Raw genomic sequence first — 13,627 nt, 5'->3', positions numbered from 1 at the left:
TGAAGCATCCAGTTCTGCCGTCGTTGGAGACAGGAATTATTGGCAGCATGTTAAATATTCACCTTAGTCCATTCGTGCTCTTTTCTTGTCTGGGAGGATCTCTGCTCAGCAGTCAGAGACACTATGCTTGGTTTCCTTTTTAGTTTCTGTAAATCAGGAGTTGTTCCAGTGGCTGTGGCAGCATTATAGTTTTCAGCTCTGCCCTTCCAAATGAATTCCTATTTAGTCAGGGCTGGCTGAATTTATTCAGGGGGCACATCTGGTGAAATTCTGAAAAATCATGCCCAGCTGATGTGAAAATGTTATGTCAGTTACAGAGGAATTCAACCTGCTTTCCTTCCTGTCCACAAATAACTCTGAAGTTGAGAGTCACCCATATTAAGAGATTAAATGTAAAGGATATGGGACGGGCAATGATGAAGCCTCTGGTTCTCCAAATGCTTTGCAAAGGTCATTCTCATTATCTACTCTGCATTTGGAAGAGTTAAAATACAGCATCCTTGGGTTGGCTTACCCAAAACTGGCCAAAAAGCCATGCGAGACAGCAAGGCATGGAGCATGGCTCTCCCAGGTCTCCAGCTGAAGCCATAGGATATTTGCCATGCTGCCCCCCAAGGGTGGAATACAGTGGACTGTGTTCTCAGAACACCTCCGAGTTCACACTGACATTTGCATGTTGCCATGTAGGTGTCTGTTTCCACCCACAAATGAGATTCTGCACCACAGAGTCACCTGAATTCAAGTGTGAGGGCTTGGGTCTGCTGGATGGAGAAGCTATGCATTAAACTCCTACTGAATTCATGATTGAAGTTAAATAGGAGGTGGACCTCTGAGGTCCTAGCCTTGAATGCCCAAGACCTGGCTCTAGTTTTCAAATGTGTTTGTAGCAGTGTCCAGCACAATAGGGAATAGATATTCCATATAGGTGGAGTCTGTCAGAGAAGAAGAAATTCACAAAACAATGCTGGAGGAGTCTTGCAGAATAAACAGTTTAACATTTTCTGAAGTGTTACACGGTAAAATTTAATTCACTATTCCTACAAAGGATATTTGCTTTTATATTGCAAATAAAAATTTGAAGAAAGCACATTTCATAGAAAAACTGTGAACTTTTTCCCCAGGTTTTGCTGTAAAAATTAAAACTGAAAATTATTTTTGTGTTTTTATTCAGACAAGATATGGACTGAAATACAGATGATTTGTGATAGTACAAAATTGTCATGTTGGCAATTCCTCATCAGGGTGAGAGGAAGGTAAAAGCTCTTTTCAGGGGTCTCACTCAAGGGTTCTATGTAACAGGGTGAGACAAGTGTTTGTATCAACTCTGCTAACAATTTGCTTCCCATGTTCTTAATAAAAAGCAAAATACCACAAATCCAGTATTCAAAAGTAATTACTTAAGTAAAAGGAATGCAGAAAATAATTCTTATCACCCCTCTTTTTTTTTTCATTTTCTTTTCTTGGGTAGGACTAAATATGGCTTGATACTGAAGACAAGTGAAGATAAAGAAGAATTTCAGTGTCTTTTGTATTTTTTTCTTTCCAAGCTGATCAGCTTGCTTTTTCCAGACTATTTAGTTAATAGTTGCTTTTCTTTAAGTGACAGCCAGCCTGGGTTTAGCAGATAAAGGAGGTTTGTTACAAGACCCTCCTTTCCATGTAAGAGGCACTTTCTGAATGGACCACATAAATATTCATAATATCATATTTGCTCTCTGTATCAGAAATTAATCTGATGGACCTGAATGCTGAAATAAGTTCATGAGGTTGCTGGACTGGCTGCACACATTTGTCTTGCGAAGAGGCATTTGTATCTGTGCAGTTATGCAGCATAATCCATGGGCAGAACCTTCACCTGACAGACAGGAGGCCCTTCTGCCATCAGATACAAGCTGCAGCTTGCAGAGGGTGGCAGTCCAAGAAAACATCCAGAGCTTGAGCCATGCCAGTGGCTATTCCCTTGCTTTTGTTTTGCAATCTTCTCCTACAGTTTCAGCTGCAATCTTAGCTTTCCTGATCACCTCTTTTTGTATTTTCCTCCTTTTCTATAAGCAAGAACCTTCTAGGTGCCTTGTCCCAAGAGGCTGAGCATAGTAAATTGTCTCCATTGTGTTAAATTTTAAATAGCCTAGAATCTACCACCCTGGAAGTTGTTTTCACCCTGTGCTGTAGCTGTCATTGTTTGTGGAGCAACATTATCTGAATTGATGTTGTCCTTCAGGACTGGTCTCAGAGCAGGGCATTATTATAAAGGAGGAGATGGCAGCTCTGAGTTTGCTAGTTTCCCTAGATTATGAAGTCAGTAATTCTTTGGGCATGGTGACAGATTTCTTGATTTTATTTTTTTGTTCACATTGAGGGCTAACTGGGAAGGGAGCCATAAAAATTAGGACTGTATGTCTGTAAAAGTATATGATCCATTTATTTTTGTTGGGAAAGTGATAGATACATGGCACAGTGTGAAGTTATAAATGGAGGTTGCAGTCAGAGTTGCTGGCATTAATTTAACTTGAGAATGTGCCCTTAAATGTCAGGAGACTGCAAGAAGCACAGAGTTATTTGAGAAGACAGCAATTTTGATGTTGATTTTATCAACAAAAATACAGGAGATGAAAAGCAGCTCCCCAATTTTGCCTTCTTTTTTTCTTATTCATAATTTGACTAGGACATTAGCAGGTGGTGTAGGAACATTAATGAAACCATAACAGTTATGGTGAAACAGTATCCACTTTCTAATTGACCTTTTTAGATGGCTCACCACTGAAGCTAAACTCAGTAACTGGGAAACTGAGTAACTGATTTTCTGTGAAGATACTGCAGTTCCACTGGCCTGGACAAGACAATCTCACTTATAAAAAGAGCATTGGCTGCAGTCATATTCCTGATACAATCCATTGTATCAAAATACAAGAGTGGCTGTTCTTGCTCTAACTAAGGGCTTGTCTGGCTTCAGCAGGGCATCTGGTGAATGCATAGGGAAAAGTGTACAGAAACATAGCAGTAGGATGATCCTACCCCTCATATGTGATCCCTTCTTCTGTCAGCAGTTTGGCTCAGAGGCTTTTGGAGCCAGAGGTTGCATTAGATTGTCTTTAATGTCTCTGATTGCCCCGTCATCTGTGAATTTATCTAATCCCTTTTTGAACATATTTGTGTCTGTTCTAGAGCATCCTGCAGCAATGGATTTTGGACTTTACTTTCGTGTTGTATAAAAAAGCACTTCATTTGCTCATTTTAAATCCACTGTTTGATTGTTTTATTGGATATTCTTTCATTGAAACAACACAAATTGCTTTGACTTCCTGATCTTCTTCATGCTATTAATGATTTTATAAACATGTCATCTCTTCTCTCAGCCTCTTTTTTAGGCTGAAAAATCTGTTTACTCTCTCTGTATATCAAAAGCATTCCAAAATTTTGGTCATTCTTCTTGTCTCTTTCATCCTCTTTCCAGCTTTGTTAGATCAGTTTGTGTCCTGTATTCACCTGTTTCCTTCTTTTGTATTCATTACCTTAAAGGAGAGGAAACTGATTCAAGAGGATCAGAATGTTGGGGATTTGAATCCACACCTCACAATTTGTCAGAGGGCATACTCACGTCCTCTACTCCTCTAGGTTATGACAGTCCCCTGCTTTTCATTGTCTCTGGTGTGGAATATCTGTCTGGACTTTAGTGAAGTAGAAGGATGAGCTGGTCTCTGCTGTTCAGTGGCACTTTGCTGCTCCACACCCCATCACCCGGACACTCGAATTGTGTTTGCTGCTCTTGGGACTGTCACTGGTTTCCATCTCCAAGCCAATGTCTGTACAAACCATCAGGCACATGCATCCTGTCCTTTAATAGAGGAACAAAGTACACGTATTAGTTGGAGGAGGTCAGTAGCTTCATGCTAATGTACGCAGTTGTCTGGTGAATTAACATACCCTGCTCCTTTTGGTGGTTTGTTTTGTTTCCTTTGCATTCAGTATCCAAAATAACCCAGCAGCTGTGTGTGTAGGTAGACAAATCTGGGTAAATAATGAACCACTTTGGGGAATGACAGCACCAATCTGGTAAAGCTCAAAGACATGTAGATATTTGAGAAGCTGCTGACAAGCTCTCAAAAACTGAAGGGGTCTTAAGCAGACGGTGAATGGCAAAATATATAGACAAATGACTACATAATACTCATTAGTCCTAATTTAGTCTCTCAGCCTTGAAATGAGTAGAAGATGTTGTTTGTTAAAGTACTGGCATTATTTATTGTTTGTCAAGTGATAAGACACAGATCCCACTGTGATGCTGTATAAACGTGTAATACAAGGGCTACATTTGATAGTAAGAACTCCATTTATAGCAAGTTTTAAAAGTCCCAATAATTAATAGATTAATAAATCTTATAAAGTCCTAGAGCATCCATAAAGTTGTCAATTGGTTATTGCTATACACAGCAACTTAAAACTTCCACAGATGTGCTCATAAGCATTGATAGTATACATTTGCACTTGTGAGATCTTCTGGTAATAAATATTAGCTATTAAACCTTGGTAATTAAACTTTCTGCAATGGGAAAGAATTACCTCTTTTCTTCATGGGTAATACTAAAGAACTTAAAGCCTGAGCATTTAGCCATGTAGGATTAGAAGACTCTTGGAAGTACTAGATAGGTGTATTTGGCCCAGCCTTGAGACATTATAAGCAACTGAAATCAGTCTTTATGAAGACAAATGTTGAATGCCTTCTGAAATCAATTGAAGTAGCTTGCTTGCTTCTGAAAATTTTTGTAGATCTTTCAAGACTCCAATCTCTGCCTTTTTTGTTAAGGTGTTACATATTACAGTGACATGGTAAATTATACTTTTGAAGTTTTGATACTTGTGAAACCTCATTTTGAATTAATTTTGAATTTTCTGAACTTAAGGTCTCACAAGAGTCGACTGTATTTGGATTTTAATTTGCCAGAGTTACTGTGACAGATTGAGAGATGGGTGTGTTTGCTTGTGACAGTAATCTGTTGATAACCTAGAGGAGGCCAACAGGGCTGGTGAGGGGCTTGGAACACAAGCCCTATGAAGAACAGCTGAGGGGGCTGGGGTTGTTTAGCCTGGAGAAAAGGAGACTCAGAGGTGACCTTATTGCTCTCTACAACTTCCTGAAAGGAGGTTGCAGTCAGGTGGGGGTTGGTCTCTTTCACCAGTCAGCACCTGGCAGAACGAGAGGACGCAGTCTCAAGCTGCACCAAGGGAAATTTAGGTTGGACATTAGGAAAAAGTTCTTCATGGAGAGAGTGATAAAATACTGGAATGGTCTACCTGGGGAGGTGGTGGAGTCACCATCCCTGGATGTGTTTAAAAAAAGATTGCATCTGGCACTTGGTGCCATTGTTTAGTTGAGGTGTTAGGGCATGGGTTGGACTCAATGATCTTGAAGGTCTCTTCCAACCTATGGAATTCTGTGATTCTATGTTTCTGTTCCGTTAGAGAAAAAAAGCCTTTGCATACTGTCCATATGCACCACAAAAGAAAACCTCTTCTGAGGGGAAGCTTAGAATCTTGAATCAAGACAAAGTACTGGTTATTTTCCATTGGTACTGTCCCTGAAATCATGCACATTACAAGAATGATTTGTAAAAAAAAAGGATTTTTTTGCTCTGTTTTTCCTATGGTTATGGAGTAGCAATTTATATACATGCTTTAGCCCAAGTCCATTTTCACAGTCACAGGCTAATAGAATTACCAATGACTATATTGATAATCTTGGGGCTATTTTTATATGTTGAATCTTTTTAAGCATCTACACTGCTTAATGCTACAAGCATCATACAGATGTACAGTGATATTAAGAAATACAATAAGGTGAGATCTGTGCATAAGTAATTTTTATTTATGCCCCTGAAATTGTGCACAGACACTAATAGGACACAATATTCATTAGATTGGTGTAGCAAGAGTTCTAGCTCAGTAATAAAATTATAAGCTTGAGATATTGCTTCACTGTTTTCTCTATGTATTTACTTATCTGGTTTCACTATTACAAGGCTTATTAGAAACTGAGAAATACTAACAGCATGTAGCACATGCAGCCTAATACCCTGATTGTATTTCCGCCTTTTTGTTATCATGTTTAATTGCATTGTTTGCTACTGACACTGGTATGGTTTGATTCCTTTTGCTTCTTACATTCTTCCCATTTGTCTTTTCGTTTGGTTCATTATAAGACTACACAATAAGATGGGTAACACCATTCCCAAGGTGAATTTTCACAACAGCTAGTAGGGCATGGTATCTCCAAGATCCTGTAGTGTGCCTGTGCCTTACCACTCATGATAGTATAGTGCTGAGGCTTCATTATGTTTTTGTGAGAGACTTGTTTTTTCCAGTTTCATTAGTTGTTCTCTCTGCTGAGATAGAACATTGCGTCTTCATCCAGAGCAGTTGATGTATACTCACTGTAAGTAGTAAACAGCAGAGTGAGAAATGCTTGATTTGTCTTTTTAATGTTTAACTGCAATGTATAAAGATACTATGTGGTGATTTTATTTGCCTGCTGATAAGCCATCTGTGTCCCTACTACTAATGTAAAAAGGAGAAGGAGCCTTTAATATAACCCTCCTGTCTGTGAGTTTGACTGTTAACAGGTCCTTCTATTTAATTAATACTAAGTGGTATATTACCATGTTATGAAGTGTGGTGTTAGTCTGGGATGTAATACAGCTGGTCTCTGGGCCTTGGTCTTCTTTACTGCTGTTCTTCTGCTGCAAAGAGGGCTGTACAGTGCTTTAGAAGGTCTTTCATTTTGAGTATTTGTAGTGATTTAAAAATGATTCTGTATTGTTGATGCTAAATGCAAAAAGCAAGCAGGGAACAGCCTGTGTGAAACTAAGTCTCACAGGCTTCTCACTCTGGCCTGAGAAATCACAAGAAAGAATCAAAACAGTCCTTGATAAAGGACAACAATCTTTGCAGGTGTTGTTTAGGATCCTTCTTCTTTACTTGCACGGAACAGTCAAGGGGTAGTGTTCCACTTAACCAATGATGGTGATGTGTCACTTTAATGACCAATGAGAGTTTTACCTCTTGGATCTTCTCGAATATATCTATAAAAGAAGATTAAGAATAATAAACTTTGCTCTCTTGGACAATATGGCTAAGAGAGTCATGTTGTAATGCTTCGCCTTTCCTAATCTAGTGTGATACTGTATGCTTAAAATAGCATAGGTTGCTCCATGTGCTTGTTTCTGGGACTAGAATAATACTTTTAATAGAGTAACTTCCACAAGGATGGTGATGCAGTCTAACCCCTCCTCTGCACAGTGCAGCCCAAAGAAACTCAGTCATGAGCCTATGCATCAAACACGCAGCTTCTATTTATACGCTACGGTTGCTTTCCAGATGTTATCCTGCCTTACTGAAAAGGCTTTAATGACTACAGCATTTACTGTTTGCACAAGGTAATTGCTGCAAAGGTTATTTTCCTTGATAGTTATGTGAATGCATTTACTGATACATTTCCATTTGACTAGTTCCAGCTTCCAAAAAATTCTTAGATTCTCTGTATCTTTTCTTTTTTATCAAAGACTCACAATGAGAAACTTGATGTAGGTATTTTCAGGCTGGGACAAAACAATTTCTTTGCTGCTTCTTGGTGAAAGTGAATAAACTGAGCTGCTCAAACCTCTGATGAAATGCATTTTTCTAGCCCTCAGATCACTTGCATAACCATTTTCTGAACCATATCCCATTTTTAGTCATCTTTTGGAATCTAGAAACAAGATTGTAGTAAGTGCCTTGCTGATGCTCTGATCAAGAATAGCCACATCTTCCAGCTCCTACTTGATTACATTTCTGCATACAGATGCTAAGGGTTGTTTGACCTTTTAACTGCATTGTTGTTCAGGAACTTCACGTCTTTTTTTAATACCATTGCACTCCAGGGTTTAACTTCCCATCTTTCTAGTGTGATATGTATTCCTTCTACCCAAGTGATTGATTCTATATTCTGTGGCATTGAAACAAGCTTTGTTTTTATGAGCCCAGTTCATTGGGAACGCAGAGCAGCAGGCATCACTGGCCAGTTTCATTGCTAACCACTCCTTTAAATTCAGACTTATTTTTATTAACAGTGCATCCATCCACTGTAACATCTTTGTTCCAGCAAAATTTTGATCAGTCTGTGTTTTAGCCTCCAATACTTGAATCATAAAGGCCTTTCCTCTCAGGGGGTCAGCATCTCTAAGAGCAGATGACGTTCTTATAGTGTTTGTTTTGCTCGCACCAGTAACAAGAAAATCAAAGATACAGAGTAGGGATGTAAAATGGTAAAGGGTAAAGACTAATTCCGTTGATTATGAATCTTGATCTGCCTTTCCTAGTCAAAGTTTATTCCTGAGGAATTTAGTGGAATGCTTGCCTCTACCAGGTCATATCATAGCAGCAGCCATGAGCAGACTTCATAATAACAGCTGATACAGTTGGGCTACATTTTGGTCACCATCCTCACCCCCCAAAATAAAACGAACAAGAAACCCAACCCAAAAATTCCTACCCTAATGTTCGTTAGTACCAAATGGAACTGCTGTTTTAGCATGTTCCTATAGATATGCACCACAGTCTTGGCAACAGAGCTATAATTATTCCAAGTGAAGGATTTCTTACTCAGCTGTAAGTTCTTCTCTAACATCATATATGCAGTTGCTCTTGTCTCTTTCTTAAGTAGTCTGGATTACTCAGGAGCCTGCAGGTCACATTCACAAAACTGTTTTTAGGATTTTTAACATTCTGCTGTTGTATGCATGTATGTATGCATATGTGCTTCCAGTGGATTAATTGCTAGACATGTCAAGTGAATTTTAATTGTGTTGATATTGGACTTCATGAAAACATTTAAAGCAGAAAAGATTGCATTAGTATAAAAGAAATAAATAAAATAATCTTCAAAATTAAGATAATACAGGTGTAGTGAAGGATGGCATTAAAAGCCATGCTGGCAGTAAGTGGTAGGTTGTGGCATTGCCAAATCTGTCCTCTAACCTCTGTGTGACCCAATTCTGCTGAATTCCAGTGGTCTGTGCAAGTACTGTCTTCTCTAGGTATAAGAATAGTTGCAGCAGTTACACTACCTAGAACAAGAATGTACAAGGCTATCGGCTGTTCTGCCTAGAGGTATGAGTTGATTGCCAGCTGGGGTTAAGAAAAAGCATTTCTTTCCTGTGAGGCCTTACATAATTACCTGTTTATGTTAAGTGTGCTGAAATTTATTATATAAGCCAGTGCTATAAGAAGATGCCAGACTAAGAAAACAGCCTGGGCATATGTATTATGGAAATTCTTTTTTCTCCTGTTTTTAATACTGTCTAAAATAAAATGAGATTCAATATATGTGTCACCTTGTTAGCTTTGCAGTGCTTTGCTTTTAGTACTGTCCTGCCAGCTTTGTGAAACAAATTTGAGGTATACAGCTGAGGTATACTGTTGATTCTCTTCTCTCTTTGTAGGCAATCAAAGTTGAGCTAACTGAAATGTTTTGTGCTATGGTGTTTTATTACTGCATGTATACAAAGTGGGTAAAAATGCTGCCTGCCAGGATCTTGACAGAGGGATACTGATTCTCTACTTTTAGGAGATGCCAATAAAATAGGAGTTATTCTTTTTCATCTTGCAGTTTACTCTTCACGAAAGTAAAACTGGAATGGATACACAAAGGACCTGAAGAGGCTCTGGTGACATGCAGGCATATGTTGCAGATGTGGCAGATGGTATACAATGTTCTACAGCACAGGTAGGCTTTCTCCACTGTAGCAAGTTCAGATGTGTTATTGGAAACATGGTTATCTTTTTTAATTTTCTAGATACTTGAGTGATTTTGCAAGATGGGTGATAAATAGTATTGTTTAAAAGGTAAGTAGTATTTCTAGCAGTGATTTAAAAAAGGGGGAAGATTTTAATAGCTGTTATTTTAAAAATAATTTTAAAAAACCACAACAAAACATCAATGTTTTAATATTGAAGAAGCAGTTGGAACCATGAGTTTCTGAACCAAATGTCTAAACATCTCTATCCATATTTGGATGTCCAGAATGTAGGACAGATTTTCTTTCTCCCCAGTAGTGCTGAGCTTTTATCTGCTGTTGTTCACAGTTTGCAGTAGTTGGCACCACCCAGGAATGTGTAGGGGTCCTACACAGTCCTGAAGGGAATAAGCCAAGGAAAGGCACAGTGCCAAACTCATATGCTGTAGTTGCATGCTGGTTGCACAGCCTGATGCTAACTGGGCAAGGGAGGAAAGGAAGGATGTAGTAGGATGTCTCCCTTCCCTTGGTCTAGTAACTCTGCTTTCACACAATGCTATGTCCCCTGTTTCCTCCCTTCCATCTGCTGCTCCACTGAAAGGTAAAGTTCAGAAAGTGTGGAAGCTACTGAGTTGGGTTTTCTTCCTTCCCACACCCTTAGGGTATTGCCTGAGTCAAGGTACCAATGTAGAGTGTCTTGGGAATATTATACCAAGATCCTTTGCCCATAATGTCCACAGGGATTGTGTTTGATAGGAAGGACATGCTTGATGGCAGCAGTCAAGACAGCAGGGTGATGTAGCCTGAGTTGTTCCCCAGTTTCTGTATGCATTTACATAAGCTTTAGAAACACCTGAAGTGTATGCATAGAATGGTGCAGACCTATGTACAAGTTGACCTTGAGGGGTTATTAGTAATTCTTGTTGGTTTAGCTCATGAGCAGCAAGCCAAACACAAAAATCAAGATATTTACATAGAGGCAGTGGTCTATTACAGATTCGAATAATTGATTTTCTTAGGCTTTAGTATCTTTAGCTAAAGATTCAGTCATGTACCTCTCACATGAGTAATCTTTATACCCATGAGTAGTCCTCATGAAGCTGATCAAATCCACACTGAACAATTATGACTGAGGAAGATTTACTCTTGCAAGTCTGAGACTGTAGAGAGTACCTTGGAAAATAGACAGCTAGTTCAGCCATTTGGACTGCATTTGGATCCCAAGCTGTGCTTTGGCTCTCATACTTAAAAACCCAAGATGTGATAGCTTTAGAGGCTTTTGCCATAGAAGCCTAAACAAAACAAATTGCTTTGCTTTTGCTTTTAGAAACTCTAGTTTTAACACTGTGTATTTCACTGCAGTTCCCAGTAGGGCTTTTTTTTTTCTTTCTCAAAAAATACATAATAAAGGAAATTTATTAGGAAATACTACTGGAAAGGTAACAAGAATCAGCTTGGTACCTGCAGTTTTAAACTGGATTCAGTGACCCAGGAAGGCCCTTGTATTTAGCAAATTGCAGTAGTATCAGCTAACAAATAGGTAAAGTATTGTGGGTAAGGCTTGCAAAGAAACTTAAGGGGAATTCTTAACACTGAGACTTGGACAAAGACGTTTTTAGGGCTTCTTACAAAAGAGAAGATTGTATTTACACAAAGCTGAGAGCTGTTGCACCCAGTACTCTTCACTGGTTCAATCAGTAGATAATTGCCTACACGGTTAAATGGCACTTCAGTTGTATTTGTCTGGCCTGTTTCCTGACTTTGCAATCTTACTGTGACTCTGACAGACTAAAAAGTCTTACAGGGCCCAGTATTTTATCCCCTGCAGATATTCATATGCCCTGTTCAAGTCCCCTGTCTTCTCTCTGACAAACTGGTGCCTCTGCAGTCTCCCAACCAAGTGTTCTGCTCAGCATTTTTGTCACTGTCGGGAAAATTAATCCACAGACACCAGAGGTTTATGTCCAAAAAGGAGACAGAGTAATCCTTTTACTTTATTTGAATAAAGGGAGAGGCCATGGGGCATTCCCCTGGGGTCTCTCAAATTTTTGGAGGGCGCAGCCTCCTTTTTATCCTAATTCCCGGCCGCTTGTCCCTTCTCTCTTTCCCCATAGGCTGAGGTACTTGAGAGGTACAGACTTCCCAGGATGCCTGATATCTGAGACCACCCACACCCACCCCCAGTACATAATGCCCTTCTTAATTCTTAACTCTTGTGGAATTTTATGGTGTTTCCTCAGCGTCTCTTTTGTCTTTCAGTGGAATCCATCCCATTGTTCCTGTTATCTCTCAGTGATAGTTTCATCTTACCAGCAGACCCACAGCTTGTTTGTAAAGACAAACCTGTCATTCCTCTCAATCCCTCCTCTTTTAATTTTTTTAATAAATGTCTTTACAAACTTTAGTTATCATTGACTTCGTTTCTTGTTCCTGTGTCCTTTTTGGTCTTGCAGTTATTTGCAGTGGCATCACTTTTTGCAACTATCTCTGGATCAGTAGGCATGGCTACTTCCTGCATCCCTTTGATCACATGTTGAATGAGTTGTACTAAGCAAGGTATCACACATGGTAAAAAGACTAGAGTTGCTACAACACAGATGATGTAAAAAAGCATTTGATTAACCCATAGTCTACCAGGTAACCATGAAAACATGTCCCGTTCCTATATTTTCTATGTTTGGACTGGTACATGAGCTAACTTTCTTATTCTTTTTGTTATCTGTTTCACCACTTTTCTATTGTCTTCTATTTGCAAACAGCAGTTTGAGTCCTTTAATGTGCCACATACTCCCTCTTCTGCTAATAGATAGTCTAATACCATCCAGTGTTGAAATACTGCATTTCTCATCTGAGTAGACTGGTCAGCAAGAAGGTCAAGAGATGTAGCTGTCTGGTTAATTATTATTTCAAAGACAGCTTGCATCCTAATTATCCGATTTAAATTATAAATGAGTCCTCTGGCACCTGATATTCAGTCAGGTGGTCATTCATCTTTGTCCCACTTTTGGGTGTTCCCTCCAGCCAGTGATGCATCAACTGTTTTTCTCATATATTTTGACTCCTGATTTCCCTGAACTTGCAGTATCAGAAAGAACAATGGTCTAATAAACCCCACATAACATATCTCTGACCATTTTGGGGGTAACCTGTGTTAAGCATATTGGCTACAAATCCATTAATACCCCTTTAAAGCCCAGGTCTCATTGGCAAAGGGACCTTTCCAATCCTCATCATCAATTGGTGGATCAAAATACAGCTTGCTTTCGGGGCCTAACGGTCCCCCAGCAATAGATACTTTGCCATAAGAATCACAGTATTTGCATTTTCAAGCTCCCACATAAGGTTTCCACTTGCAATTATATCTCAGATAACATGTCTTACTTGTGGAATTGTCTCGGGGACAGCTTAAAAATAAGAGGTCAAAAAAACAAAGCCAAAATACTTATCTTTCCCCACTGTTCTACAGCCTTCAAATCCTTTTGGTAATTATGGAAGGAACACTTTACTCAGCTACCATTAGCAAGCTTAACATGCATTTGATTCTATCAAATTATCATGAACATGTTGTTGATTCTATCTATCTATTTTATATCTATCTGGAACAATCATAAGGAGGGCAGTTGGATGTCCAGCAGTCTAAACCCAAAGATAAAGTCCAGTCACAAACCCTTTTTCCTACATATATGCTACTTGTTCTATTTAGACAATATACGCCTCTTTCAGAAGAATGAAGCTGCCATGGACTTCCTTCTTTGTCCCAAAATCCTGTTCGATTATGGACCTCACTCAGGGTGCTAACTCACCACTTAGGCTTGACTGGGCTGGCCACCCATGGCCAGTTTTCAGATCCCCCTGGCTCT

The 13,627-nt window shown here is 39.2% G+C and overlaps 1 protein-coding gene and 1 long non-coding RNA gene across 9 annotated transcripts in view; both read left to right on the top strand.

The window, feature by feature from the left end:
- The window catches only part of TTC7A (tetratricopeptide repeat domain 7A), a 202,105-nt gene that overhangs the window by 114,952 nt on the left and 73,526 nt on the right, over positions 1-13,627 (top strand). For all 8 annotated transcript variants that reach the window (XM_033512563.1, XM_033512562.1, XM_015620500.3 and 5 more), the window contains one exon: positions 9,641-9,757. In XM_033512563.1, coding sequence (XP_033368454.1) covers positions 9,641-9,757 — 117 coding nt within the window. The remainder of the gene's footprint in view (positions 1-9,640; positions 9,758-13,627) is intronic.
- On the top strand, positions 9,767-12,171 carry LOC117244010. Its single transcript, XR_004496296.1, has 2 exons — positions 9,767-9,876; positions 12,027-12,171. It is a non-coding gene; the product is annotated as an uncharacterized LOC117244010 (long non-coding RNA).

Source organism: Parus major, chromosome 3 (genome assembly GCF_001522545.3).
Source record: "Parus major isolate Abel chromosome 3, Parus_major1.1, whole genome shotgun sequence".
In the NCBI taxonomy this organism is placed as follows: domain Eukaryota; kingdom Metazoa; phylum Chordata; class Aves; order Passeriformes; family Paridae; genus Parus; species Parus major.
The sequence above is the reverse complement of the archived record's forward strand: the minus strand, read 5'-3'. Positions and strand labels throughout refer to the sequence as shown.